Source organism: Saccopteryx bilineata, chromosome 9, assembly GCF_036850765.1.
Source record: "Saccopteryx bilineata isolate mSacBil1 chromosome 9, mSacBil1_pri_phased_curated, whole genome shotgun sequence".
In the NCBI taxonomy this organism is placed as follows: domain Eukaryota; kingdom Metazoa; phylum Chordata; class Mammalia; order Chiroptera; family Emballonuridae; genus Saccopteryx; species Saccopteryx bilineata.
The window spans coordinates 31,424,277-31,451,062 of record NC_089498.1 but is presented as its reverse complement, the minus strand read 5'-3'; the positions used below and the strand labels follow the sequence as shown (position 1 = coordinate 31,451,062).

General features: G+C 39.0%; 1 protein-coding gene across 1 annotated transcript; it reads left to right on the top strand.

Annotated features, from left to right (window-relative positions):
- The first annotated feature begins 4,415 nt into the window (after nt 1-4,415).
- Nucleotides 4,416-25,222, top strand: MPHOSPH6 (M-phase phosphoprotein 6). Its single transcript, XM_066242806.1, has 5 exons — nt 4,416-4,508; nt 9,369-9,481; nt 18,560-18,650; nt 24,045-24,139; nt 24,551-25,222. The coding sequence occupies exons 1-5, from the start codon at nt 4,458-4,460 to the stop codon at nt 24,681-24,683; spliced, it is 483 nt and encodes a 160-aa protein (XP_066098903.1). The 5' UTR covers nt 4,416-4,457; the 3' UTR covers nt 24,684-25,222.
- Nucleotides 25,223-26,786: the final 1,564 nt, after the last annotated feature.

Here is a 26,786-nt window from a genome sequence, read left to right as displayed (position 1 = left end):
AAAACTTGAATAGAATGTCCTAAGACCAGAGAAATCAGCTAGTACTCATCATTCTTGCAGTGGCACCAAATTAATTCTTGCATCCTAGTTCACTGGGCTACCCCAGTTTCTGTCCTTTTAACTTGACTTTGTTCTCAACCCATCATTATTTATATGAACTACCCAGTATCTCTCTAATAAATCCTCATTACATTTAATAAACCATTATCAATGCCTGGTATTTGTCAAACAAATAACAAAAACTAATGCAGATCATAGGGGAAGGGAGAAGGAAAGGAGGGAGGGAGGGAAATGAAAGCCATATATGTAATTTTTAACTTTTCTAGCAACATTAAAAAACAAACTGATGGAATTAATTTTAACATTAGGTTTTATTTAAGCCAGTGGTAGTCAACCTGGTCCCTACTGCCCACAAGTGGGCATTCCAGATTTCATGGTGGGCGGTAGCGGAGCAACCAAAGTATAAATAAAAAGATAAACTATAGTAAGTTGTTTTATAAAAATTTATTCTGCCAAACAGCGAAAATCTGACATAAAGTACTTGGTAAGTAATTATTATTATATGTTTTAACTTGCTGTAACTCTGCTTTATAAATTTTATAAAGTTACTTCCCTACTTTATAAATCACCACTACTGTGGAACCAGTGGGCAGTTAGAAAATTTTACTAACAGAGATACAAAAGTGGGTGATAGGTATAAAAAGGTTGACTACCCCTAATTTAAGCCAATACATCAAAACTGTAACATGTAATCAATGTGGAAAAATTAGGTATTTTATACTTTTTCTTGTTCTAAGTCTTTGAAATGTGTATTTTATACTTAATAGCCCATCTCAACTCAAATGCTAAGTTTTCAATTTAAAGTGAAATGCAGTCCTTTCAAAACAACAAAATGAGTATGAGGAAAATATTTTACACTGCTAGTTCTAAATTTAACTAAAATTAAATATTCAGTTCCTCAGTCACATTGCCACATTTCAAGTGCTCAGTAGCTTCATATGACTAGGCCTATGGGAATGGGCTGCACAGCTTTACATACAGGGAGGGGCCAAAGTAGCTATATAGTTGTAAGTACACAAAACAGTTTATTCTTTTATTATTATTTATTGTATTATTTTTCACAGGAACAACTATAAATCTACTTTGGCCCCACCCTGTATAATTGGCGACAAGAATGAAGAAACTCAGGGGACCTTTTCTTGATAGACCTAGTAGTTGGAAAGAATCGGACATTTTCACATTTCTAACACATTTCATCACAAAAGGATTCAGAACTGTATGAAGACTTATAGACATATCTCTTCCCCAAAATAATGTTTCCTTGCTTGTGTTACTAAAACAGGTTAACACATTATTGAGTTTGAGACCTATCATGTGTATCCTACAATTTAGTGGCATAGAGATCTAAGATTTATCTTCCCTGTAAGGGAGTTCAATTCAAAGCTAAAATTACATGATTATGCACTCTTAAATCACTTCTCATTTATTACATTTTGATAGGTAGAAAAAGATTTTTGAAGCTTTAATTTATAAGTGTTTTCACTATCAAATAAAAATGTAGAGTTTGAATAACAGGTTGAAGAATTTGACCTTCATCCCTCAGATATTAGAGTAACAAAATGAAGTCAATGTTTCAAGAAAACAAATCAGAAAGATCCATAGAGAAGATGTGGAGCTTCTAGAATCCTTAGCTGTTGTACATGAGCTCTTTTATTTTCTTCTTCTTCTTTTCCAAGTGGAGAGGAGGGGAGATAAGAGAGGCAGACTTCCGCATGCACACCGACTGGGACCCACCTGGCAACCGCCATCTGGAACCAATGTTTTGCCCACCTGGGGCCATGTTCACAACTGAACTATTTGTAGCACCTGAAGCAGAGACTCCACTGAGCCATCCTCAGCACCTGGGACCAATGTGCTCAAACCAATCTAGCCATGGCTGCAGAAGAGGAATAGAGGAGAGAAAAAAAGGGGAGGGGGAGGGTGAAGAAGCAGATAGTACCTTCTCCTCTGTGTTCTGACCAGAAATTGAACCCAGGATATCTGCACGCCAGGCCGACACTCTACCACTGAACTAACCGGCCAGGTGTGGTTATATGTCAGGAATTATTTTCCTCTTATATTGACAAGACAGGTGTTGATCCTTCAAGATCTTATTCAAAGTCAGCTGTTTCCTGGATGCAGATGTCAGACTGAGTCCTTCACTGTTGATTCCATTGAACTTCTCTCCAATTCCTGAACTCAAATTCACAGAGGAAGTGGAATAGTGGTTGTGGGGGAAGAGAAAATGGGAGTTATTGTTAAACTGGTGCAGTTCCCATTTTACAAGATGAAGTGTTCTGTGGATGCAGGGAGTGATGGTAGCACAGAATTAAATGATTCAGAAGGTCTTTCCCCAGCCTAACTCCTTCTCTTTCAGATTGCAATTTAAATGTCACACTTTTAAGAGTCCTTCCCTTTTCCAGGCCAGAATGGTTGAGGTACATCTGCTATACCCTCTCATGAAGCCCATACTTTGTTATAGGGTTTTCATTCCAATTCTAATCAACAGCTAATTATGTGGTATATTAGTTTGCTAAGGCTGAATAACAAAATAGTACAGATTGGGTGGCGTAAGCAACAAAACTTTATTTTCTCACAGTTCTGGAGGCTAGAAGTTCCAGATTGAGGTGTAGGCAGGTTTGGTTTCTCCTGAGGCCTCTCTCCTTGGCTTTCAGATGGTTACCTTCTCCCTGTGTCCTCACATGGTCATTCCTCTGTGCCTGTTCATTTCCTGTGTCTCCCTGTGCATCCAAATTTCCTCTTCATATAAGAACACCAGTCAGATTGAATTGAGAACTACTCTAAGGGCCTCATTTTAACTTACCACTCTCCAAAGGCCCTATTTCCAAATACAGTCATTTTCTGAGACAAAATTCTAATGAACTTCGGAGGATGCAATTTAACGCATAATCCCTGATTACTTCTGTTGTTCCCACCTGGTAAACTCCATCACAACTCTTGTCTTGTTCAATAAGAACAAGGACCTGTACAGTTGCTATTCCCTGTTTTTAGAACGCTCTACCACCAATTCTTCATACAACAGGTTTTTCTCAACTTTCAAGTCTTAGCACTAAAATCTGACAAGATCCTGCACCACCTGATTCAGAGCAACCCTAAAAGTCCCTCCATCACGTTTCCTTTCTTCCATGGCACTCACCAGAATGTCAGCTCCAGGGAAAGGAGGCTGTGTATTTTACCGAAATAATGTATCCCAGTGTCTCACACACAGTTATGAAGGAATGAGTTTCTGTAACCACTTACTGCATTGACTTTAAACCAAGGAGAAAACCTGCCACGAAGGGGCCACATTTTTATGAAGCTTTCAAAATCTCAGCTCTAACCCTTAACTAGCGGTGAGAACTCTGGGAAGTTCCTTAACCTCTGTGGGCCCTACGTTCCCTAACTACATATATGACAATACCTTCTTCCGCATTCTTATATAGATTAAATAAAGTTCATACACAATATGGTACCCAGCACAAGAATGTGGCGTATAGTGCATGCTTTCAACCGAAATTCTATTATGTTGGAGGTTTTCCAAAGTGTGGCCCCTGTGAATGGTATGAAAAAAGCCTGTGGGTGGTACGGGGCACTGACGCTATTATCGTTTGATTCTTTAGGTTAAAATAAGGTCGTCCTCTTGTTCTCCTGTGTCTTTACTATCTCTTGTTATTCTTCCTATTTGACAGAAAGTTCACTGAAGTTAACACAGGGGTTGAGCATTGTTCTGCAGCCAGGCCGCCTGGGTTTACACCCAGCTCCCTCAGTCTGACTGTGGGCTGGTTAAGGAACCTCTCCAGACCTCAGTGGGCTCCAGTGCAACGCGGGGCTAAGGGCAGTCATCGCCTCGGGGGCCAGCGTAAATATATACAAAGTGAACTATTACACGCAGAGCGATGCAGAGCACAGGCAGCCCACCACACGTGTTATAAACACCTGAAAAAAAAGTTCAGGTGGGATGGTGTGGCAACCGCCTCAAAGGTCTCACCAGGACAACTGAGTGGGAGAAGCGCGGGAGAACCTAGTCCGAGAGGCGGAACGGCACTCGCCATTGCCAGGTCCGAGGCCGCTCTGTTTGGCGCGGTACCTGAGGGACCCGGCCGAGGCCCGCGAGGGACCAGATTCTCGCAGCGGGCAGAGCTCCGGGATCCTCCGACTTCGGCCTCTTTGGTGTCTCCCTACGGCTGTTAAAGTATCTCATTCCTGCGTGGGCACTCGTGCCCTTACCCTGAGCTTCTTGGGAAGGTAGTCGCTCTACGGTGCGACGCGTGAAGGTCGAGGAGCGTTTCAGCGCGAGAGACAGGGGCGGGGCCACGGGGCTGGAAGACGCGCGCCACGTAAGAAGACGCCGCTGCGTACGTAGCAGTGCGCACGCGCGGTGGGGCCCTACTGGAGCGCGGGACCGGGCGGGAGCTGTCATGGCGGCCGAGCGCAAGTCTAAATTGTCCAAGAACCTGCTGCGCATGAAGGTGCGGGGTGCGGGGGAACCATGATGGGAGGGCAGGGCTACCCGGTCTTCCTGGCCCGGCTGAGACCGAGGTAACGGGCGTACGGAGGCCCCAGAGGGCCTCCAGCTGTCGCATTCATTCATTCACCTAGCGCCTGCTCTGCGTTAGGTACTGGGAACTGAATTAGAAATCCGTCGTATTCTCTCTTAAAGCCCGCGACGCGATCAAATAGGAGAGACAGATACGTAAACAAGCAGTTAGGATGCAGCGTACTAAGTGCGGTGATGCCAGAAGCGCCGGGATCCCCGGGAACTTGGGCTTCTGCGGGAAGTGATTCCTAAGTAGAGACTGAGGGGAGATGGGAGGTGGAGGCATAGCAACCTAAACTGAGGGAAAGAGCGAGTTCAGAAGTCTGAGAGACCAAAAAAAAAAAAAAAAAAAATCCACGATGAGTTTGAAGAACCAAAGATAATTCAGTATGTCTGGAAGGCAAGTAGCAAGAAATAGGCCTGAAAAAGTAGACAGGTCACAGCAGGGAATCTTAGGTCTGATTTAGGATTTTTTTCTTTCTTTTGTGAGTATTGGGAAGCTGTTGAGCACGGGGAACAGTATCATAAGCTGTGCCTCTCACTGTGTCCTGTGGAGAATATTTGGTAAAAGTAAGACCCAACAGGGGACAAAAGTGCAGTCAGACCATCCAGAAGCTCCGATGATCTGGGCGAGTCTTGCAGTGGTGGTGCGGATGGCATTGTAACAGTTGAGGTGAAAGTCAGTTATGTTAGGCAAAATTGATTTTTATATTTCAAGTTTAACCAATATCAAAATGGAAAAAAAGACAATAGTTGAAATGAATACAAGAATTTAAAAAAAGGGGAAGAAACCAATTCTTAAAACTTAAATGATAATAATAGCAAACATGTAATTCTTGCTATGTGCCAGACACTGTTCCAGGTGTTTTTTGCATATATCAACCCAAGAAATCCACGTAACCCCTTGAGGTGGGTACAGTTATTATCCTTCTCTACATTTAAGGCAACTGAAACAGAGAAGTAAGTAGCTTGCCCAAAGTTACTGCTAAAAAGCAGTGTGGACAAGACTCAGATTCAGACAGTCTCACTCCAAAGCCCCGTTGCCCTTAATTACTACTAGTTACTGAACACTTAGAAGATGTAAACTGTTAGATGTCCTGTTTAGAGAGTTGTGGAATTTCCAGGAAGAAGAAGCAGGCTGTAAAGAGTAAGTATTTCATGTGCAAATTGTGAGTTGAGTAGAGCTAGGGTGTAAATGGGGATGAACAGGGTGAGTGAAAATGGAGGGAAAATCGTAGCATAATTTATAGTTTCTGAAATACTTCTTTCATGCATATTAGCAAAATTTGAATCTTGACTGAACAGTTTTCTCTTGCCTTATGTAGATTTCAAAGAAATGGAGTAGATAGACAAAAAGGCACTGAGAAGACTTTAGCAGTTTAACTCTTGGAATAAGTCAAATGATGTGCTGGGTGATTAAAACGCAGACTGAATATCTGATCTGGGAGTTAGGAATGAAGAAACTAACTTTAAAATTTTATTTATCCCTTACTTGAGTGATTAAGAGAAACTCAACTAGATATTGGAAGCAAAGGAGAGAGACAAAAATACCCAGGTTCTCTGAGTAACAACTTCTATCATTGATAAGAAAGAACTTGTCAGGATAGCAGGAGACACAGTACATACAGATAGAGTGGAGTGTCTTATGAGAAGGAATGGAGCAGTTGCCTGAAGTTGTATCCACTGTAGCTAGCTGTTCAGCTAGAGCTAAGTATAGAACAGGAATGACAAGGTTGAGGAATTAATTACTCTTGACTCGTTTGTTTTCCAGTGTACTTGAAGGCCTCTGACTTGGCTCAGCTGTTAGGGGCCGGAGGTTGATCCTGGTGGGAAATAGAAAGTGAAAGAAGATACAGGTGGGAAGGCTGTGGGTATGATGGAGTTGTAGAAAGGGTGCTTATTTGTGATTTTTGCTCTTTTGAACTCTTAAGACAGGAGTTGAACTTTTTTCTGTTAAGGAATAAATACTTGAGGTTTATGGGCCATTGTACCTCAGAATCAAATGAACATGGCTTTGTTCCAGTAACACTTTATTTACAAAAGTCTAACCTAAGGACTATGTTTTGTGATATCTACTCTAGCCCCTCAGTTGTGAGTAAAACTAACTCACTAGCTTTAGAGTATGTTTATAGATGCTGTGGGGTCAGAAGAATCAAACTGCTACCTAAATCTGGAGTTGCTTCATTCATAGAGGGTTTTCTGTCCTTTCCATATGTATAGAGGTGTGTGTGTGTGTGCTGTCAGTATCAGTAGATTTGTATATGAAGAATATCTACTTAAAAATAGGTGGTAAGGCCCTGGCCAGTTGACTCTGGTAGAGCATCGGCCTGGCATGTAGATGTTCTTGGTTCGATTCCTGGTCAGGGCACACAAGAGAAGCACCCATCTGCTTCTCCACCCCGCCCCCTCTTGCTTCTCTCTCTCTCTTTCTCACTCTCTCTCCTCCTCCCCTCCTGCAGCCATGACTCTATTAGGGCGAGTTGGCTCTGGGCGCTGAGGAGGACTCCATGGCCTCTGCCTCAGGCATTAAAATTTGGCTCTGGTTGCAACAGAGCAAGGGTCCCAGATGGGTAGAGCATTGCTGCCTAGTGTGCTTGCTGGGTGGATCCTGGTCGGGGCCTCTGCGGAGTCTGTCTCTGCCTACCCTCCTCTCAATAAAAAAAAAAGGGGGCAGTTAGACAGGATTGGTGAGTTTTAGCATGAATATGAGTAATGAAATGAGACATCTAGGTTTAAAGAGAACCATCCAAGAAAGGAAATCTGGAAAAGTAAGAAGTATAGAATCAGTTACATTTAGAGAGAACTGTTAACTCTTTTTTATGTACCGGATGCGGCCTAAGCACAAGTAATACAAAATGAACAAGGAATATGGTCTACATCCATAATCTTACTCATTTGGGAGACAGAAAAAGCATAATGGACAATTAGCCAGTGTTTATAAAGCTGTTGTAGAAGCAAGGAAGATTCATCAAAGGACACGTGCTCAGGGCCTTCCTTCACGAGTGAATATTTTGTTAGGCAGAAAATGGAATCATAATGTTGAAAAGCAGGCAGAAGGACTGGGAGGTACAGGGCATGCTTTCCAGGAACTGCCAGTTCTTTCCTGTGATGAGGATCTAGGCCCAGGTAAAGGACTGGGAGGTACAGGGCATGCTTTCCAGGAACTGCCAGTTCTTTCCTGTGATGAGGATCTAGGCCCAGGTAAAGGATGAGGACAGACAAACAAACAGTGCAAAGCCAGGAAATGGACAGAGCTTACCCAGATTTTACCATTTTACTTGCACTCTTTGTGTGTGTTTATGAGTGTGTGATTGTTTTATAAAACTTATTGTGTGTTGATTTAGCTAACTACCATCACAATACAAACATAACTACCATTAAGATAAAAAGCTGTTCCATCACCACAAGGTTCCCACTATGTACTCCATTGTAGCAACACCTATTCCCTTGTGTCATCCCTGTAACACTTGGCAACCACTAATCTGTCATTCATTTTTATAATTTTGTTATTTCAAGGATGTTATATAAATGGAATCATATAATATATAAACTTTGAAATTGGCTTTTTTCCCTTAGCATAATTCACTTGAGATCCATTTAAATTGTTGAGTATATGAATAGTTCCTTTTTTTGCTGAATAGTGTCTCATTGCTGTGGATGTACTATAGTTTCTTTTAATTACTCATCTGTTGAAGAGTATTTTGGTTGTTTCCTGTTTTGGGCTCATACAAATAGAGCTGTTGTGATTATTCATCTATAAGTTTTTGAGTAAATGTAAGTTTTTATTTCTCTGGGATAAATGCTCCAGAGGACAATTGCTGGGTTATATGGTAAGTTCATATGGGTAAACTATGCTGCTTTCCACAGAAGAAATCCAGTTTCCTTACCTCCTCGTCAGAACTTGCTGTTATCCCTGTGTTTTATTTGTGAATGTTTTTTAAGTCATTTCAGTTAGTAGTCATTGGTGATGACTAAAAATGTTTCTGAAAGAGCTGGAATGGAAGGAAAAGCAGTATGGAGCCTGGATAAGGGCAAGAAATAGGAGTAAATGGAAACCAGTGTAATCCTAGACCTAATAGCTGGGTGGTTTATTTTTTCCTGTATTGAAACTTTATCATTTTACTGTGATTAACTTCCTAGTTTGTTTGTCCCCTGGAAATAGAGCTATTGTTTGTGCTAGGGAGAGACTAGCAACAGGACTGCTATTTTCTCTACTGGCCTATTTTGAGTTTAGCTTCTGCAAATTTTTGAATAAAGAGCAGCTGTCGAGTTGATCTGCATTTCAGAGGATAAATACAAGTGAAAAACAAGCTTACAGATGTAGCTTTGCTTCTGTCTACAACGGGTCGGGAACCTTTTTGGCTGAGAGAGCCATGAATGCCACATATTTTAGAATGTAATTCAGTGAGAGCCATACAACGACCCGTGTACGTTACACATTATCCAATAAAAATTTGGTGTTGTCCCTGAGGACAGCTCTGATTGGCTCCAGCCACCCGCAACCATGAACATGAGTGGTAGGAAATGAATGGATTGTAATACATGAGAATGTTTTATATTTTTAACGTTATTATTTGTTTTATTAAAGATTTGTCTGCAAGCCAGATGCAGCCATCAAAAGAGCCACATCTGGCTCTTGAGCCATAGGTGCCCTGGTCTACAGTTTTAGAGTCCAATCATGAGAAGGGATTACTGGAGAAATGGGGAAGAGCAAGTGAAAGTATAAAGTTGTTTGAGTTACTTTAAGTTGGAAAAATTAGTTGCTAACGCTGATAGTGTTTTGTTTTGACAGTTCATGCAAAGGGGACTAGACTCAGAAACCAAGAAACAACTGGAAGAGGAAGAAAAGAAAATCATTAGTGAAGAGCACTGGTACTTGGATTTGCCAGAACTTAAAGAAAAAGAGTAAGTTTTGTTAGAGATTATATTAATGACATTTTGGACATTCAGGACAAAATCCTTGTAAATGTAACTCATTATTCCAGTGACATAAAGCCCATGAAATAGCTTCTATTCCATTTCTTGGATTAGCCTTGCAAATAGTTTTCTAAATTATTAAACCTATAAGAGGTCTACTTGAATTTATACATTTTTACTGGCCTTTGGCTGTCATTTTTAACATTGTTCTTTTTTTGCATAGCATAAAGGAATCTATCCCACATATCTGGTAAGAACTGGGAACCTTTTATGAGAATCTATAATGTACTTTCTAAATACTAAGTTCCAAAGATTGGATGTGAACTTCAGGGCTCTCCAGTTGTGTTTCAGTTTAACAGAATTCTACATTAGACTGAGCTGCTTAAAGGTGGGTCAAGGGATCTTTTGTTTGTTTCTTTTTTTTTTTTTTTTTTACTATTGATACCAATCATCTTAACATTTTTTGAGTCTATAGCGGGTGCTACGAACTAGGAAATCACTTACATCTCTTAATTATTTAATTCTTTTAGGAAACTTGTGAGCTGGCTACTCTATTTTATCCATTTTATAGTTGAAACTAAAGGTTAAGAGAAAATAACTTGCTCAGAATCACCCAGCTAGTTATTGCTAAAGCTGAAATAGCACACTGGACCATTTCTCCTCGCTGTAAGCTTGTTTGGTGCTTGTTAAATAATTTTGAATAAAAGAGTGATGGATTCACATCATTCAGTAATTTATCTAAATTCTTCTGAAAGGTACTTATTTCTCTTTGATGCTTTGCTTACCTTACAAGCTGTGTGCTATGGTAGTTTTACTTAAACTTTGTCAAAGGGCTGAAGATGCTGCTTATTATCTTCAGGCATATTTATGTTTTTTCTTTCTGTACCTTCTAATTTATTTTTTGTTTTTAACATGTTATACTCCCTTGTTCATTTGGCTGATCCTCTCTGGATCTTTTTTGGAAGGTTAGATACCCTTCTCTAAAGATAGGAAGTATGTATGTCCCCGTAGAAGGGACGGGAGGAAGGTACTTGGTTTTCTCTTTTTGTTTCTCTGTGTGCTTGCTTTTCTTTTTATTGCTTCTCAGAGGAAGGAAAATGTTAATGAGGACTAGGAAGGTAATGCCAGAGATGGTGTGGATTTGGAAGCAGGGGGTGTAGTAAAGGACCATTACTAGTAAGCTAAAATTTAATCTTATGCCTTAACTAAACCTGCACAAAGTATCCCAGATATCTTGTTACTTACTTTTATTGAAGGGCTGGACGATTTCCATCTTGTTTTTAGTATCCTCCTCCCCCAACACAGTCCATTATTCCCAGAAAAATAACCTTTAAATTTCTTTCCTCAAAGATAAATGTCTCAGTCTTTGAGCTACTATAACAAAATACCACAGACTGGATAGCTTATACACACAGAAATTTATTTCTCATAGTTTTAGAAGCTGGAAGTCCAGGATCAGGGGAATGTGTGCCTGAATTTAGATTCCCTCACGGAGAGGTGATGCCACAGGAAATGAAGTGCACCAGGACTAGAGGGCCAGTGAGAGAGGAACCTAAAGAGCAGTGGTTCTCTGGCCCTGGCTGGGTTGCACAGTGGATAGAGCATCATCCCAGGGTGCTGAGGTTACAGGTTCGATCCCCAGTCAGGGCACTTATGAGAAGCAACCAATGAGTGTACAACTAAATGGAACTACTATGTGGAATAAGTTGATGCCTGTCTCCCCCTCCCTCTCTCCCTCTGCCTTTCTATCTCTTTCTTTCTTAACCCCCCCAATATCGACCCCCCACCCCACCCCCAGGCTCTTCCACCCCCTCAAATCATTGGAAAAATTAAAAAGAACAGTGATTCCCAAGTTTTCAGTTCAAAGATTATGAACATATTTAAAAACTGTTTAGAAGCTATAAAGACTTTCTTTGTAAAACATCTTTTTAAAATATTCATTTAAGAAACAGGTGTATTACATGTTAGCATAAGTAATAGATTTTGCATGAAAAATAACTTTACCAAGATAAAAATTATTAGCTAGAAGAGTGACGTTGTTTTATATTTTTGCAAATCTCTTTAATGTCTGGCATAATAGAAGACAGCATATTATTTTAATTCCTGCATTCAGCCTGTTGGAGTATGTAGTTTTGGTTGAAGTACATAAAAAAAAGTCCACATGGAGGGGTGTTGTAATACCTTTTTTAGATAATTCTTTGATAATACTCCAAAACTCAAAAAGTAGTAGTTTCTTAAAAGTTAACTTTTAATGTGGAATCTGAAAACATCTTTGAATCTTTTAGAAACATTGATCTATCTTACATTTTTAATAGATCTTTTGCCAATGCATAATTTTGTAACATGCATTTCTCATTTGGAATATATTAGTTTAATGTTATATAGATTTTCCAAATAACTCATTTCATTGTACAGTATCAAAAATCACATTAATTAATATCACTGTGGGTTTCAGAGAAAGGTTTTTAAGTATTGGGAAGCTGTCAAACCCGAAATGACATTCACAATCTATTCAAAATTCTAATTTTTGCTTGAAAGCTTGAGTTTTGTTATGAGCAAGAAGTATTGTCAGTTATTTCCCTTGAGATGACAAATTTACTTTATTCATTTTCAAGAAAATGTCTGCTAAGTGCCCAAGCCTGAATAACCATAGCTATACTACACCAAGAAAAAAGTAGCTAGTTCAACTTACAGCTCAGTCACACAGTGTATTTTCTCAAGACAGTCATACTTATATATGCTTCCCATTTTATGTAGAGGATATTTTATAAATGTGTAATCAAAGGCTGAGATCAGTAATAATAAATTTTTAATGCTTCATCTACTACATAATTATTGGCTTTTTTTTTTTTTAACTGTAAAAGCTAGTAATGAGCAATATATAATGACTGCTGGTACAGTCTGGTGTCACTACTTTCATTCATAATAAGATGTGGCTTTACCCATAATTGCTTTTGCACATACTGTGTAAATGTCAACATAGTGAAAAAGACAAATAACATCTTAGTGTTATCAGGGAAAAAACTTTGACCTTCTACCATTTTTACCTTCTCTCACTCCTTTCAAGTCTTAGGGGCCTCCTTACTGTTCTCAGGCAAGCCACTTACATTTTTCTCAGGACAGTTACTTTTAACTAGTCCTTTAGGGATTTTTTTCCCCAGGTATCCTCATATCTTGTTCTTTACTGTCTTCTGAACTTTGCTTAAATGTCACCCTATCTAAGACCTATCTAGACAACATGTCATAAAACAACCAAAGACAAAACTCTTTAGATAAAAAGAATTTGGATGAATGGATAGAATTCTGTTTTCATGTCTTTGGGGGGTATAGGAGAAATTGCTGGATCACAAGGTTGGCGTATATTCCACGTAGGAGAAGCTTTCAGGCCAGTCTCCAAAGTGATTGTGCCATTTTACACTCTCACTAAGATAGTATTAGAGTTCTAGTTGTCCCACACCCTGCCAGTGTTTGGTGTTAGCTTTTTAATTTTACCTATTTTAGCATTCTAGTGGTATCTCATGGTTTTTAATTTGTGTTTTCCTGGTGACTAGTAATGTTAAAGAATGCTTATGTGTTTATTGGCCATTTCCATATCTATCTTTGTGAAGTCCCTGTTCAAATCTTTCTTATTTTTCTTAAAAAGAGGTGGTTTTGTCCTGTTTTCTACCATTTTGTATCACATATTTTTCCGCTCTCTACTGTCAACCCATTTTATTTTTTATGTATTTCATAGTAAGTAGCAGACATCAGTACTTTTATCACTTAACTAGAATTCACTGTTTGCATAGGGTTTTTTCTTTTTAAGGTAGAATTTACATACTTCTATACAGATAAGAGTTCTTTATATTCTGAATACAAATTTTTTGCCTGGTACCTATACTTTGAGTATTTTCTCCTATTCTGTGGCTTGCCTATTTTCTTACTATCTTTTGATGAACAGTTTTTATTAATTTTGTTTCATTAATTTTTTTCTTTTTATAATTAATTTTTTCTGGATCCTGTTTAGTGAATCTTTGCCTGTAACAAGGTTGCAAATATATTCTCTGTATTTTCTCCTTGAATTTTTGTAATTTTAATCTGTGATCTGTCTCTGCGTTTATGTGTATGGTGTGTGGTAAAAAATCAGGTTTTTGTTTTTTCTTTTCTTTAGATAACAGTTGGTCCTAGCACTACTTACTGAAAATACTTGTCTTTAGTCAATTTTTTTGATTCTCTAGTCAAAAATCAATATGCTGTGTTAATATAGGTCTGTTTCTGGACTTTGGTCTGTTGCATTTTTATTTTTTGCTATTCTTTTGGCTGATTGCTATGGATTGCAGTGAGTCTTGATACCAGATAGTGTAAATTTTCCACTTTTATTATTTTTCAAGATTATTTTGCTAGCCTGTGTCCTTTGCTTTCCCACATAAATATTTAGAACCAGATTATTAATTTCTCCCCATAATCCCCTGCCCCGCCAAAAGTAGGACTTTGATTGGCATTGTACTGAATCTATAGATCAATTTGGGGAAAATTGGTATCTTAACAAATTTGTCTTCCAATCCATAAACATGATATATCCATTTATTTAGCTATTATTTAATTTCTCTCAACAGTGGTATTATAGATTTTGGTGCAGAGATTCTGTGTATATATACCATTAAATAGATCTCTACAGAGTTTTATCCTATTGTGACTTTTTTTCCCAAAAATTGTTTGTTTTATGTATGTAGAAACTGATGGTTATGTGTTGACTTTGCATTCTGTAACTGTGCTAAATTGACTCACTAACTCTAGTAAAATTTTTTGGAGATTTTTTTTTTAGAGAGAGTGAGAGATGGAGGGACAGACAGAAAGGGAGAGAGATGAGAAGCATCAACTCATAGTTGTAACACTTTAGTTGTTCATGGATTGCTTTTTTATATGTGCCTTGACCAGGAGGCTCCAGCCAAGTTAGTGACCCCTTGCTCAAGCCAGCAATCTTTGTGCTTTAAGCCAGTGACCTTTAGATTCAAGCCAGCAACCCCGCGCTCAAGCTGGTGAGCACTGTCTAGCCGGCAACCTTGGGATTTCGAACCTGGGTGCTCAGCATCCCAGGTCAACTATCTATTGCAGTGATTTTCAACCTTTTTTGAGCTGTGGCACATTTTTTACATTTACAAAATCCTGGGGCACACCACCTACCAAAATGACACTCTGTTAGAATTTATTTAAAGTTTAAATAAATTACATTTATTAAAAAAAAAGTTAAATAAAAAAGGATAACCCCCTCATATATACAGTCCCGCGTAACATCCCCTTATAAATACAGTCCCCACATAACATCCCCTCATATACAGTCCCACGTAACATCCCCTCATATACAGCCCCATGTAACATCCCCTCATATACAGCCCCATGTAACCTCATATATACAGTCCCATGTAACCCCTCATATATACAGTCCCGCTAATAGATACTGGAGCTTTCATCAAGGTTGTGGGTTCAAGTCAATTTGGCAAATACTCTATATAGAGACTGGACAAAATCAATTTTAGAAAATGTTGGGTACTTGTGTAACATCATAAGTCCTCAGAGCATCTCTACTGTCAGATTGAGAAGTTTGCTTTCTAGGTAAGGATTCTGATAAATACTAGAGTTCTCCCTGAGGTTGTGGGTTTAAATCCCATGGTCAGCTGGGTGCAGGGGCCTTGGTTCTGTCTGTTTTGATAGTGTATGTAGAGATTTGAGCTCTTTAAGAAGACCCTTCAGGAGGCCATATACAATATAGATAACATTGTGATGCATTGTATATCACCCTCTGCGGGGGCCTCTTTTAAAAAGAAAAAGGTCAGATATCTATATACACCATCAGGATAGACATAACCAGCTGGGCTGAGGCTTCATCTAGTGGTGGCAACATTTACCTCCAGTCCTGACCAGGATTAGAAATCGCAACCATGGGGAGGAGTAGCAGCTTTAACTACTTGGCGCGGCCACACAATGACAAGTGCGTGGCAGCCGGAGCAGGGACCTTCCTGGGTGTGGATGAGAGGCGGCCTACTTACTATTGGTTCATCGCTAGTGGTCGGGATGAATCCTAGAAGGTGATTGGTCAGTGAGCATTCCCTGTGCCTCCACTCCTCCTGTCGCTGATAGCTGGAGGGCTTGTGAGGGGAATGTTTATGTTCGGATGGAGGCGGCTGGCAGCGGGCCGTAGTTTGGGGACCCATGTTTAATTTCCCCATGGCACACCTGACCATGTCTCACAGCACACTAGTGTGCCGTGGCTCACTGGTTGAAAAACACTGATCTATTGTACCACCACCTGCTCAGACTGGAGATTTCTTAAGATTAGTTACATATGCAATTATGTCATCTACAAAAAAAAAAGTTAAATCTTTTATTTTGTTTATTTCATTGGCTACGCCCTCCAATACAGTGATGAGTGGACATGCTTACATAATTTCTGTTCTTAGAGGAAAAGCATTTGACATGTTTACTATTAAATAAGAAGTACTGTATGTTTTCTTAGATGCCCTCTATCAGCATATTTTCTTTCCTCTTCTTAGTTTACTGAAGATTTTCATAAATAATGTTGAATTTTGTGAAATTATTTTTGATGAGATAATGATACAAATTTCTTTCCTTCATTAATGTGGGAATTATATTGATGTTTGAATGTCAACCTTAAATTTATGAGACAAACCCCACTTGGTATTTATTTGTAATATATATTTATTTTAATTTACTAATATTTTAGTACTGATTTTTACATCAACATTTGTAGGGGCTATGGAACTATAGATTTCTTAAAATGCCTTTAGTTTGGGCAATAGCATAACTTACGAAGTGTTCCTCCTCTTCTCATTTTTTAGTTTGTATAAAATTGCTGTTAATTTCTTTCTTAAATGTTTGATAAAATTTACCAGTAAAGCCACCTGGAGCCGGAGTTTTCTCTGTGAGAATATTTTTTAATAATGAGTTCATTTTATTTAATAGATATCGGACTATTCTGATCTTTCACTTCAGATATTCGGGGGGGGTCTGTTCTAGTTTCTATTTGGTAATCTTTTATAATTTCTATTTTTTAATTCACAATCTCTATTTGTGTCATCCTTACATTCATATTTTCCTTTAAATCCTTGAACCTATTGATAATAGCTATTTTAAAGTTCTCTACTAATTTTGTCGTATTTCATTTTCTATTGACTTGTTTTTCTTCTGTTAATGGGTCACATTTTCTGCTTCCTTACATGTGTAATAATTTTAAGTTGTGTGCGATACATTATGTTATATTACTGACTACATTTAGTAAAGGGTTGAAATTTGTTCCATTAAGCAGTTAATTTAAACGCTGATCAGCTTGATTCCTGTTTGTGTTACAGTAAGTTTTATTAGCCATACTCTAAGGCAGTGGTTTTCAACCACTGGCCCTCAGACTGGTGCCGGTCCACCCAATATTTTATGCTGGTTAGTGAAAGATTTAACCACCTTGATGTTGTATGAAGATTATAGAATCGATAATCATTGGGCACCACTCTAGAATGTAACCTCCCTGAGAGCAGAGGCTCTCTTCTTTGTGGCTATCTCCCCGGCTTACTAGAACTGCCTGACTTACACATAGTTTGGTTTGATTGTTTGCTGAGTGAGTGAAAGAATGAGTGAATCTTGACAAGAAGCAGGTCTGGCTTTCCACCAAAGAAGCCATAAAAGCCAAGTATTTGCTTTCCTAGCATATTTTATGGTTGGTAGCAGAACTAGAGCCAGATGTGCTCACTGAGGATTAGGGGAAGGAGAATTCTTTTTGGAGACTAGAACATCCACACTTGCATCCTGTTTCTAGGACAACAGTGGCCTGCCTGATGCCCTCTGTGGTGTCCAATATTTAGCCCTCTGGGCAGCTGCAGTGCCATTTTTACGAGGGTAGTTTTATAGCATGAGTTTGGTTTTGGACCAACCACCTATCCACCCTTATATCTGCCCATTTTCTAGTTCTGCTCATCCAGCTTTCCCAGTGATCCTGTGAGATACCAAGTGTCCTTACAATAATTCCTTCTCTGCTTAAGTCATCCAGGGTCAGTCATTGTTTATAACTAAGAGTTCCAACTAATAAACTCTTTTTTTTATTTTGTTTTAGGTGAGAGGAGGGGAGATAGTGAGACAGACTCTTACATGCGCCCAACTGGGATCCACCTGGCAACCCCTGTCTAGGGCTGATGCTCAAATCAACTGAGCTATTTTTAGCATCTGAGCATAATGCTGATACAAACCAAGCTATCCTCAGCGCCCAGGGCCAAGGCTCAAACCAGTCAAGCCACTGGCTACAAGATGGGAAGAGGGAGAGAAGGGGGAGAGGATGGGGGAGAGAAGCAGATGGTTGCTTCTCTTGTGTGCTCTGACCAGGAATCACACCTGGGGCATCAATACACTGGGATAATGCTCTATTCACTGAGTCAGCCGGCCAGGGCCTGACTAATAAACTCTTAAAGCTGCCCAGGACTCTTGTAATAAGAACTTGGTGGAGGGGAGTATAAACATCAAGGAAATTTTGCTTCAAATTTGAGAGATTCAGTTTTATTATAAATACTTTTAGGTCTCTACATTGTACACTTATATAAATTAAATGTAGTGTTTAGAAAGACTGTGCCTCCAAGCCCTGGCCAGGTAGCTCAGTTGGTTAGGGCATCAACCCAATACACCAAGGTTGCAAGTTTGGTCCCCAATCAGGGCACATACAAGAAACAACCAGTGAATGCATAAATAAGTGGATCAACAGATTGATGTTTCTCTCTCCTTCTCTCTCTCTCTCCCTTCCTCCCTCTCTCCCCCCTTTTCTCTTTCTTTAAAATAAAAAATTTTTAATGATTTTCTAGAAAAGGAAACGGATGACTGTGCCTTTAGCCCACAGCTCTGGTCTCCTCATGCTTTTGCCAGACAAATTAATCAGGTTTTATCTTTAACCCTAATTTAGAAATCTTACTGTATTTTTACTTGATTCCACTGAGAACTATAAGATTGATTTTTCATTTGAAATCTTGACTATATTTGCTGTGCTTTGTTAAAGGAATAGACACTCTACTGATACAGTTTTATTTTCTCGTTTAGGAGTTTCATAATAGAAGAGCAGAGTTTCCTGTTCTGTGAAGATCTTCTCTATGGAAGAATGTCATTCAGAGGCTTTAATCCTGAGGTTGAGGTATTAAATATAATTGCTTCAAATTTTAAATTTTTCCAGTTGAATTCTTCCTATTAATAACTGGGTGTATTTTTTCCCCACCAGGTACCATTTCTCCTCATTATATGGAAAATAACAAGTCTTGAAATATTGCCATAGCTATTTAAAGAAATTGCAGGTGTTGCAGTCTACTTTTATGGTAGAATTGAGTAGATAATTTAATATAGCAGTATAAGACCCTGATAGTGCCGCTGTGTTAGAATTTCAGCTTGGGTCTTTTACAAGAATGTCAGGATTTTATTCATAGGATGCTATGATGAAAAATTATTTTCCGGCATCCATAAATATATCTTTTGTAGTGCAAAAAATTTACTTAAAAATTGAGTAATTTGACTTTTTAAAGGATAGGTTTTGATCCAAGCTTGTTAATAGATTTTTAAAAGAATCCTTTGGGAAGTTTGCTTGAAAAGTAAATATTAACCTTATAACTACACTGTTAATTTGAATTTTTTTTTGCCTTGGGTTTGTTAAGACACACAGGCCTTCACTTAACAAATATGGGAACTCTGATTGTATATTAAAAGCTATACTAAGTACTTGACCAACCAAATGGAGGCCTGTGATACAAAGTTTTAGTTTTATAACTAACATTTAAAGCCAGGGTCTGTCAGCCCTGGCACTGTTGACATATTGAGCCAGATCATTCTTCATGGTGGGGGCTGTCTTGTACATTGTAGGATGTTTAGCAGCATCCCTGGCCTCTATCCTCTACCCCCTAAATTCCAGTAGTGTGCTTGCATGCATAAACACCCCACATATGACAGCCAAAAATGTCTCCAGGTCCCCTAATGAGCAGAATCTTCCTAATTGGAAAGTACTCTAAGGATGCCTGTAGACAACTATAGCTAGCCAAGTTAATTGCCAGTTTACTGAAAGATTATAGTTTAATATTCCCCCCCCCCTTTTTTTGAAGGGATATAATTCAGATATTAAATTTACCTTATGCAAGATCAACACTAAAAGTGTTTTTAATATATGCTTTCCTTGCTTTGGCCTACTTAAAGCTTTAGATTGGGGAAAGAAAGAGGGCAGGGAAGCACAGGAGGAAAAAGAAGCAAAACAAAGATAATGAGTGTGTGCTGCCCAAAGCCTGGGGCTGTGTGTAGGCAGGCACTCCAAAGTTTGTCTTTAATCACTGGCACTCTGTACCACTGAGCACGTTCTCTCTGGGGAAAAGTTTTGAACTGTTTTGACTTGCTGTCATAAAAATGTAAGCAAAGTTCAATATCCCTGGTTATGAAAAGAATGATACTAACTTGAGAGACTTTATAAGCAGGATGTATTTAGAACACATGTTTAATATTGTACGTTTCTAGTGACACCTAGCACAGAGTTTATTTAGTCAGTAAATATTTATTCTGTGCCTGTGGTGCATCAGCCCTCTTGAGGCAGAAATGCAGCAGGGAATGCAAGTATATGCCTTCACAGAACTAGTATTCCCAAAATTATTTTTTTTCAGTCCTTTAAAAGTTGGAAAAGCTAATTGAGATTGTTTTCTCATCTGCTTTTTCTTCCTTGTTCCACCTTCGTTATAAAGATAGTTACTGTACAGTGAAAATAAAATCTGTCAGAGGGTAACTATCAAGAAAAGGTTAATAATGTAAGAAAAAAAGATGGAGGCGAGATCTATGACACATGCACAGGAGGGATGCATTGTCCACCCTCACGTTTGGTAGTGAGGCAGGTCCTCCCATTATACCAGTGCCAGCTTTCCAGTTCTTCCTTCCAGCAATTTGCTGCACGACCCTCCGCCGCCACCACCAGCATCAAATAAAATGCATTTAAAATTGCTCTTGATGATAATATAATGCTCACAAAAATTAGGGGATATTTCAAAATGAATATGAAGTGATAAAATATCCCCTAGTTTTTGTGAGCAGAATACTTGTTCCATTTGGCTCAAAGATGGGAAGTTTGGAGGAAATCTGAATGTTTACTTTTTCCTTCCCCTACTCACTAGAGTGTGTTAGCAGTGTGTCTGCTTTATTTTTTCATAATTTTTAAAAATTTTTTATTTTCAATTACAGTTGAAGTACAACATTATATTAGTTTTAGATGTCCACCGTGGTGATTAGACATTTGTATAACTTACAGAGTGGTCACCTTGATAAATCTAATACCCATCTGACACAATACATAGTTACTAGAATATTATTGGCTACATTCCCTGTGCTATATTTTACTTGTCCATGACTTCTGTAACTACCAATTGGTCCTTTTAACTTTTTCGCCCATCCCCCAACCCCTCTTCCATCTGGCAAGTGTCAAAATGTTTTCTATTATCTGTGGGTCTGTTTCTGACCTGCTTATTTTGTTTTTTTTTTTAGATTCCACATATAAGTGAAATCATCTGGCATTTGTATTTCTCTGTCTGACTTATTTTACTCAGCACAATACCCCTAGGTCCACCCATTTTTTTGCAGATGGCAAGACTTCACTCTCTTAGTTTTTTATGGTTCAGTCATATTCTGTTGTATATGTGCACCACTTCTTTATCCATTCATCTATATATGGACACTTAGGTTGCTTCCATATCGTAGCTATTGCAAATAATACTGCAGTGAACATAGAACTATATATGTCTTTGCAATTTAATGTTTTCAGTTTCTTCAGATAAATACCCAGAAGTGGAATTGCAGGATCCTTTGGCTCTTGTTACAGCGTTTCTTGTCAAGTCTATCATGTCAGATATAAGTATTGCTACCTCAGCTTTTTTTATGTTTGTTTTCGTTTTCATGAACTATCTTTTCCCATCTCTTTACTTTTAGTTTGTGTGTGTGTGTTTCAATCTGCAGTGAATCTCTTATACACAATATATGTAAGGGTCTTGTTTTCTTATCAAATCAGCCACAGTATATTTTTTGATTGGAGCATTTAATCCATTTGCATTTGATGTAATTATTGATAGCTGTGTATTTATTGCCATTTTATTATTTATATTTTTTTATCTTTTTTTTCTTCTTAAGAACCTTCAACATTTCTTGTAATACTGATTTAGTGGTGATGAACTTCTTTTGCTTTTTCATGTCTGGGAAGCTCTTTATATGGACTTTGATTCTAAATGATAGCTTTGCTGAGTAAAGCAATCTTGGTGATGGGTCCTTGCTTGTCATCACATTGAATATTTCTTGTCAGTCCCTTCTGGCCAGCAAAGTTTCTGTTGAGAAATCAGCTGACAGCCTTTGGGAGCTCCCCTCTAGTTAACTGATTTTCTCTTGCTGCTTTAAGATTCTCTTTGTCTTTAACCTTTGACATTTTAATTATAATGTGTTGGTGTGGGCCTCTTCGGGCTCATCTTGTTTGGGACTCTGTGCTTCCTGGACTTGTATATCTGTTTCCTTCATCAGGTTAGGAAAGTTTTTTCATTATCTTTTTGAAATAGGTTTTCAATTCCTTCTTTCTCTACTCCTGACACCCCCGTGATACAAATGTGGGTACACTTGAACTTGTCCCAGAGGCTCTTTATACTATCCTCATTCTTTTGTATTCTTTTTCTTTTTTGATGCTCTGATTGGATATTTTCTGCTTCCTTATCTTTCAAATAATTGATTTGATCCTTTGCTTCATCTACTTACTGTTGATTCTCTGTAACATGTTCTTCATTTCAGTTACTTCTTCATTTCTGACTGGTTCCTTTTTATGTTTTCTCTCTGTGTTTTTATGTTTCCTATCTCTGTATTGAAGTTGTCACTGAGTTCATCTACTCTTCCCCTGAGTTTATTGATCATTCTTATAGCCAGTGTTTAGAACTCTGCATCTGATAGATTGCTTAACTCCATTTTGTTTGTTTCTTTTTCTGGAGTTTTGTCCTATTCTCTTATTTGGGGCATGTTTCTTTGTCTTCTCATTTTGGAAGCCTCCTCTGTTTGTTTCTATGTATTAGGTAGAGCTGCAACATCTCCTGGTTTTAGTAGAGTGGCCTGTGTAATAGGTGTCCTGTAGGGCCAGTGGTGTGATCTCCCCAGTCACACAAGCTGGGCACTGTAGTTGTGACCCCCAATGTGAGCTCTATGCACCTTCCTGTTGTAATTGAGCCTTGATTGCTATTAGCACAGCGATGGGAAGGATTTAACCCCCGGTTGATCAACTTTGAGGGGTGGCCGAGATGACTGTGGAGGATCTGCTGTGCAGGGGTCACCTTCACAAAGCCAGACTCACTTTGGCAGGTCTCTGGTGCCCACTGTGTCTGCCTCTTAAGTGTGTTGCTCATGGAGGTGGTTGGGTTGTAATTTGGTTTGGCCCGAAAGCTGCCCACCAGGTTTGCTGTCTTTGGGGCCTCCCAGGAGGTGCAAGGTCAGCAGCTGCCTCTGCACTGCCTGGGGCCACAGCATGAGCTGCATAGCAACCTACAGATGGCCGCTACTTGTGCCAGGCTTGATGGAGCCCTGGAGAGGCCAAGCTGCAAACTAAGGTGGCTACTGCAAGTACCAGTCCTAGTGCCACTTAGCAAGAAGTACAGGATACATTGAGGCCAGATGCTGCTTGTTTGAGAGATTGTAGGGAAGTCCTCAGTATGAGCCAAGACAGGCCATTTGTATGGGAAAGCCACTGGAAACTGCTAGGGTGGGCCCACAAGTTGGGTGGGGTGGAGTTTTAGAGTCACTGGGGTGGGGCCAACAGTTTGAGCCAGGTTGATAGAGATGCATATGGCTCCTGCCTGCTGGATCTTTAGGGAGGAAGGCTCAGCAAAGGAACGAACGATGGCCTCTGCCAGCACTTCTCTCTGGGAGAAAGCTACCCCTCCAGCCTCCCTTGATAGCAGATGTTCAATTCCTCCCTCTATGTCCCTGGACTGTTTGAAAGTTGCTGCCCCAGAGCTGGAGCCCAGAGCAAGTGAATCTAAGTCCATCTCCAGGGCCTTTTAAGAGGAACACCTGGGACTCCAGCAGCCTTCCAGTCTCACTCAGCTAGTCTTCACTGGTTTTCACAGCCAGACGTTATAGGGACTTCTCCTCCTGGCATTGAAACCCTAGAATGGGGTACCTATTGTGGGGCTGGGACCCCTCCTCAGTGGAGACCTGTGAGGCTGAGATCTCCCTCCTGAATTTTATCTGCCACATGTGGGTGTAGCAATGTGTCTGTTTTAGATATAAGTAACTAATAAGATTTATGACCTAAAAATACAATTTAAATTTATTAACAAGTCTAATCTGGTGGAGGTTTATCTTACTATTTTTAATTCAAAGCTGACTTATGTTAGCACATTGTGGAATAAAGTATTACAGAGAATTCCCTATAAATTTTGGCTAGTCCAGTAGATTCTGACTTCTGTTTCTCTACCTTCGAATACATTTGACACCAATGCCTTTCAGAAGCCTTTTTCAGCCCTGATAGCCAGTGTTGTACATTTTTCAGAAATTAATGCTTCAGATGAATGCAAAGAACAAAGCAGAAGAAGTTGAAGAAGAAACGGTGGAGCTTGATGTGTCAGATGAAGAAATGGCTAGAAGGTAACTGTTCCCTTGAAACAGCTTTGTGATCTGGGTCCAGTCTCCACTGGCTCTCACCTGTGCACTCCCCTTATCCCATGGGCTCCCCCAGCAGGAAGACAGCTGTTTCTCCTCTCTCTCACATGCCTGGGGTGGGTACGTGCTGTCACAGCTGGCAGTTGAGGGCTCATTTCTAGTGCTGCTTCCAGTACATATTTTAAATATACATCTTAATTTACTTAGGATGATACAGAAACAAAAAACAGAAGAATTTTATTATTCTTAAAGAATTTCATAAGTTTTTCAATCAAGTGGCTTATTTTAATCATAGTTTTGATTTTTCTCATTCTTTGTTGCATTCTTGACAAGGTTTGATTTCTACTTTTTTTTTTTTATTTGAAATTAAACTTGTGCTATTTATCATCTTAACAGATATGAGACCTTGGTGGGGACAATTGGAAAAAAATTTGCCAAGAAAAGAGACCGTGCCAATTATGATGAAGATGAAAACGGAGACATAAAACCAATTAAAGCAAAGAAGATGTTCCTAAAGCCCCAGGACTAAAGTGGATGCCTTCAGATACGGCTCAGGAATACTTTGTGAGAGTTAACGGATTCTGGAATCATTCCACTGGTTTCTCTACACTTGTTAATACTGTGATGTTTATTTGTAAAGATATGTATCGTTTTGGAAACATGCTGTTTCTGAAACAGATGTGTGATGGATGTTATACATCCTTTGCTTAATGCTTTTCATCAGGAGTGGGTTTGTAGCCCTTGATCTTCAAATCTACAAAGGTACTTCCTGTACATGTTTGCTTCCTGAAAAGTTCTGACCCCAGATTCTTTTAATATATCTCTTCAGTTACTGACCTTAAGTTGACTCATAAATTAATACCAGTGTTTAAATTATCCTTATGTTTATATTTTACTTTAAATTATTAATTATGTCAAGCCAATTCATACATTTTGGACTCAAATGTAATATGAATTATATGTAAATTCATCAAAGACAAACTTGCGTCTCCAGCCTAAGTATTTGCATGCTCCTAACTCAGTCAGTTTGTGGAATTACAGTTTTGTTTAAAGCTTTTAATTAATAAAAAAAAAATGTTCTGCAATAAACGTCTGTTTTCACATACTTTTTCTATTTATTTACACTTACAAATAATGATTTTAGTCTGATTCAGTACTGGAGCTTTAAAAACCAGCCACTAATTTAGAAAATGATGGTATATTAGATTGAACTATAGAAATTGACTTCTGTGGGTCAAAACCAATCATCAATTGCTTATAGTATAGCTCAGTAGAATTTACCATCCACCAGATCATCTCCTAATATGAACCTTATTCTACATAGTAAGTATAGAAGCCCATGGAGTTTAGTGTATGTGTGTGTCTTTCTCTTTCTGTCTGGAGATATATACCTAGGACTTCATTTCATTTTGTTCCCAGCAACTAAATGAAGTGTATGTGTCTCCTCTCTCTGAATGTTCTCAAATTTTGATTGCTCTGTGACCTCAGGTATGTGCTGAGTTATGAAAAAAGTCATGAATTTGAAGTTGATCTGTGTCTTTTTCATTGTGAAGGTGAGAGTAATGCCCCTTCCAGTTCTGTACATCCTGGGGCAGAAGCCGAAGTTCTCAGTGCTTTGCCAGCACCACAGTCCATTAAGTTATAGAATTTCTTATTCAGCCTCATTCTGCACAGCATTACTTTTTATAGAAAAATCCATTTCACAGTAAAAGAAGTAGGACAATGGGCTTATGCCTTGGAACTCACTGGTCTTAGCCTATACCCCACATACAGGAGCAGCAAGTATAAATGAATGGTCTACTTAAGGCTCAGTTGTGGCCCTAGGTGGGATACATAACTTCATCTCACAAAATGTAATTTATGCTTTGAATCATGACCATTTAATGGGGCTGTTGATCTTATCGTAGTCAGAATATATGGTCTGGAATCAAGCAGGGGTAGAGAAAGTGGCTCCTCTCACTGTTACACCCAGTAACACACTCACAAATGTTTTGCTTCCTACACTTAAATTTAGAGCTCTGTTAGAAGGTCTGAGTTCACAAGGGAAGAGTGCCCCCATCAGGGAACACAACAGTGTTAAGACAGATTGAAACAATCTGGTCATTTAACTAAATCAAAGGTAAAGAGTTGACTCTCCCCATTTCTCTTATTGTTTATGGGATTTAGAGGATCAACTTTGCTATATAGTCTTGAGATAACAATATTCAGATGAGTCTCTGATTAAATTCTAGATAGTGTAAGTTAATGATCAGGAGATGAGATGAATAGTATGACTGTCCCAGAAACTAACAGTATCTTCTGGGACTATGTCTCCTCATTTTGGGAAAAAAGTGAGAACATCTTTTGTACAAAGGATGTTTGCAATTAAGTAGAAATAAAGGGTTGTTTTTCTTGTGAGGAGTTGAATCATGTTTAGAAATGCATGCATGTGGATGTTGAATGGCCCAAGGAGACAGACTGTAGTAGATATTAACCTGTTTCTCAGACTCAAACTTGCCTCCTATACAGCTTTTGGTGCTGGGCTGGGACTCAGCAAACCCCATTTCTTCCTTGCCAGCTGGTTCCTTATTGGGGTCGGTCAATGGAGGCCCAAAGGAAGAGGGCAGGGCTAGAGGAGGAAGGAGAAGTTTGG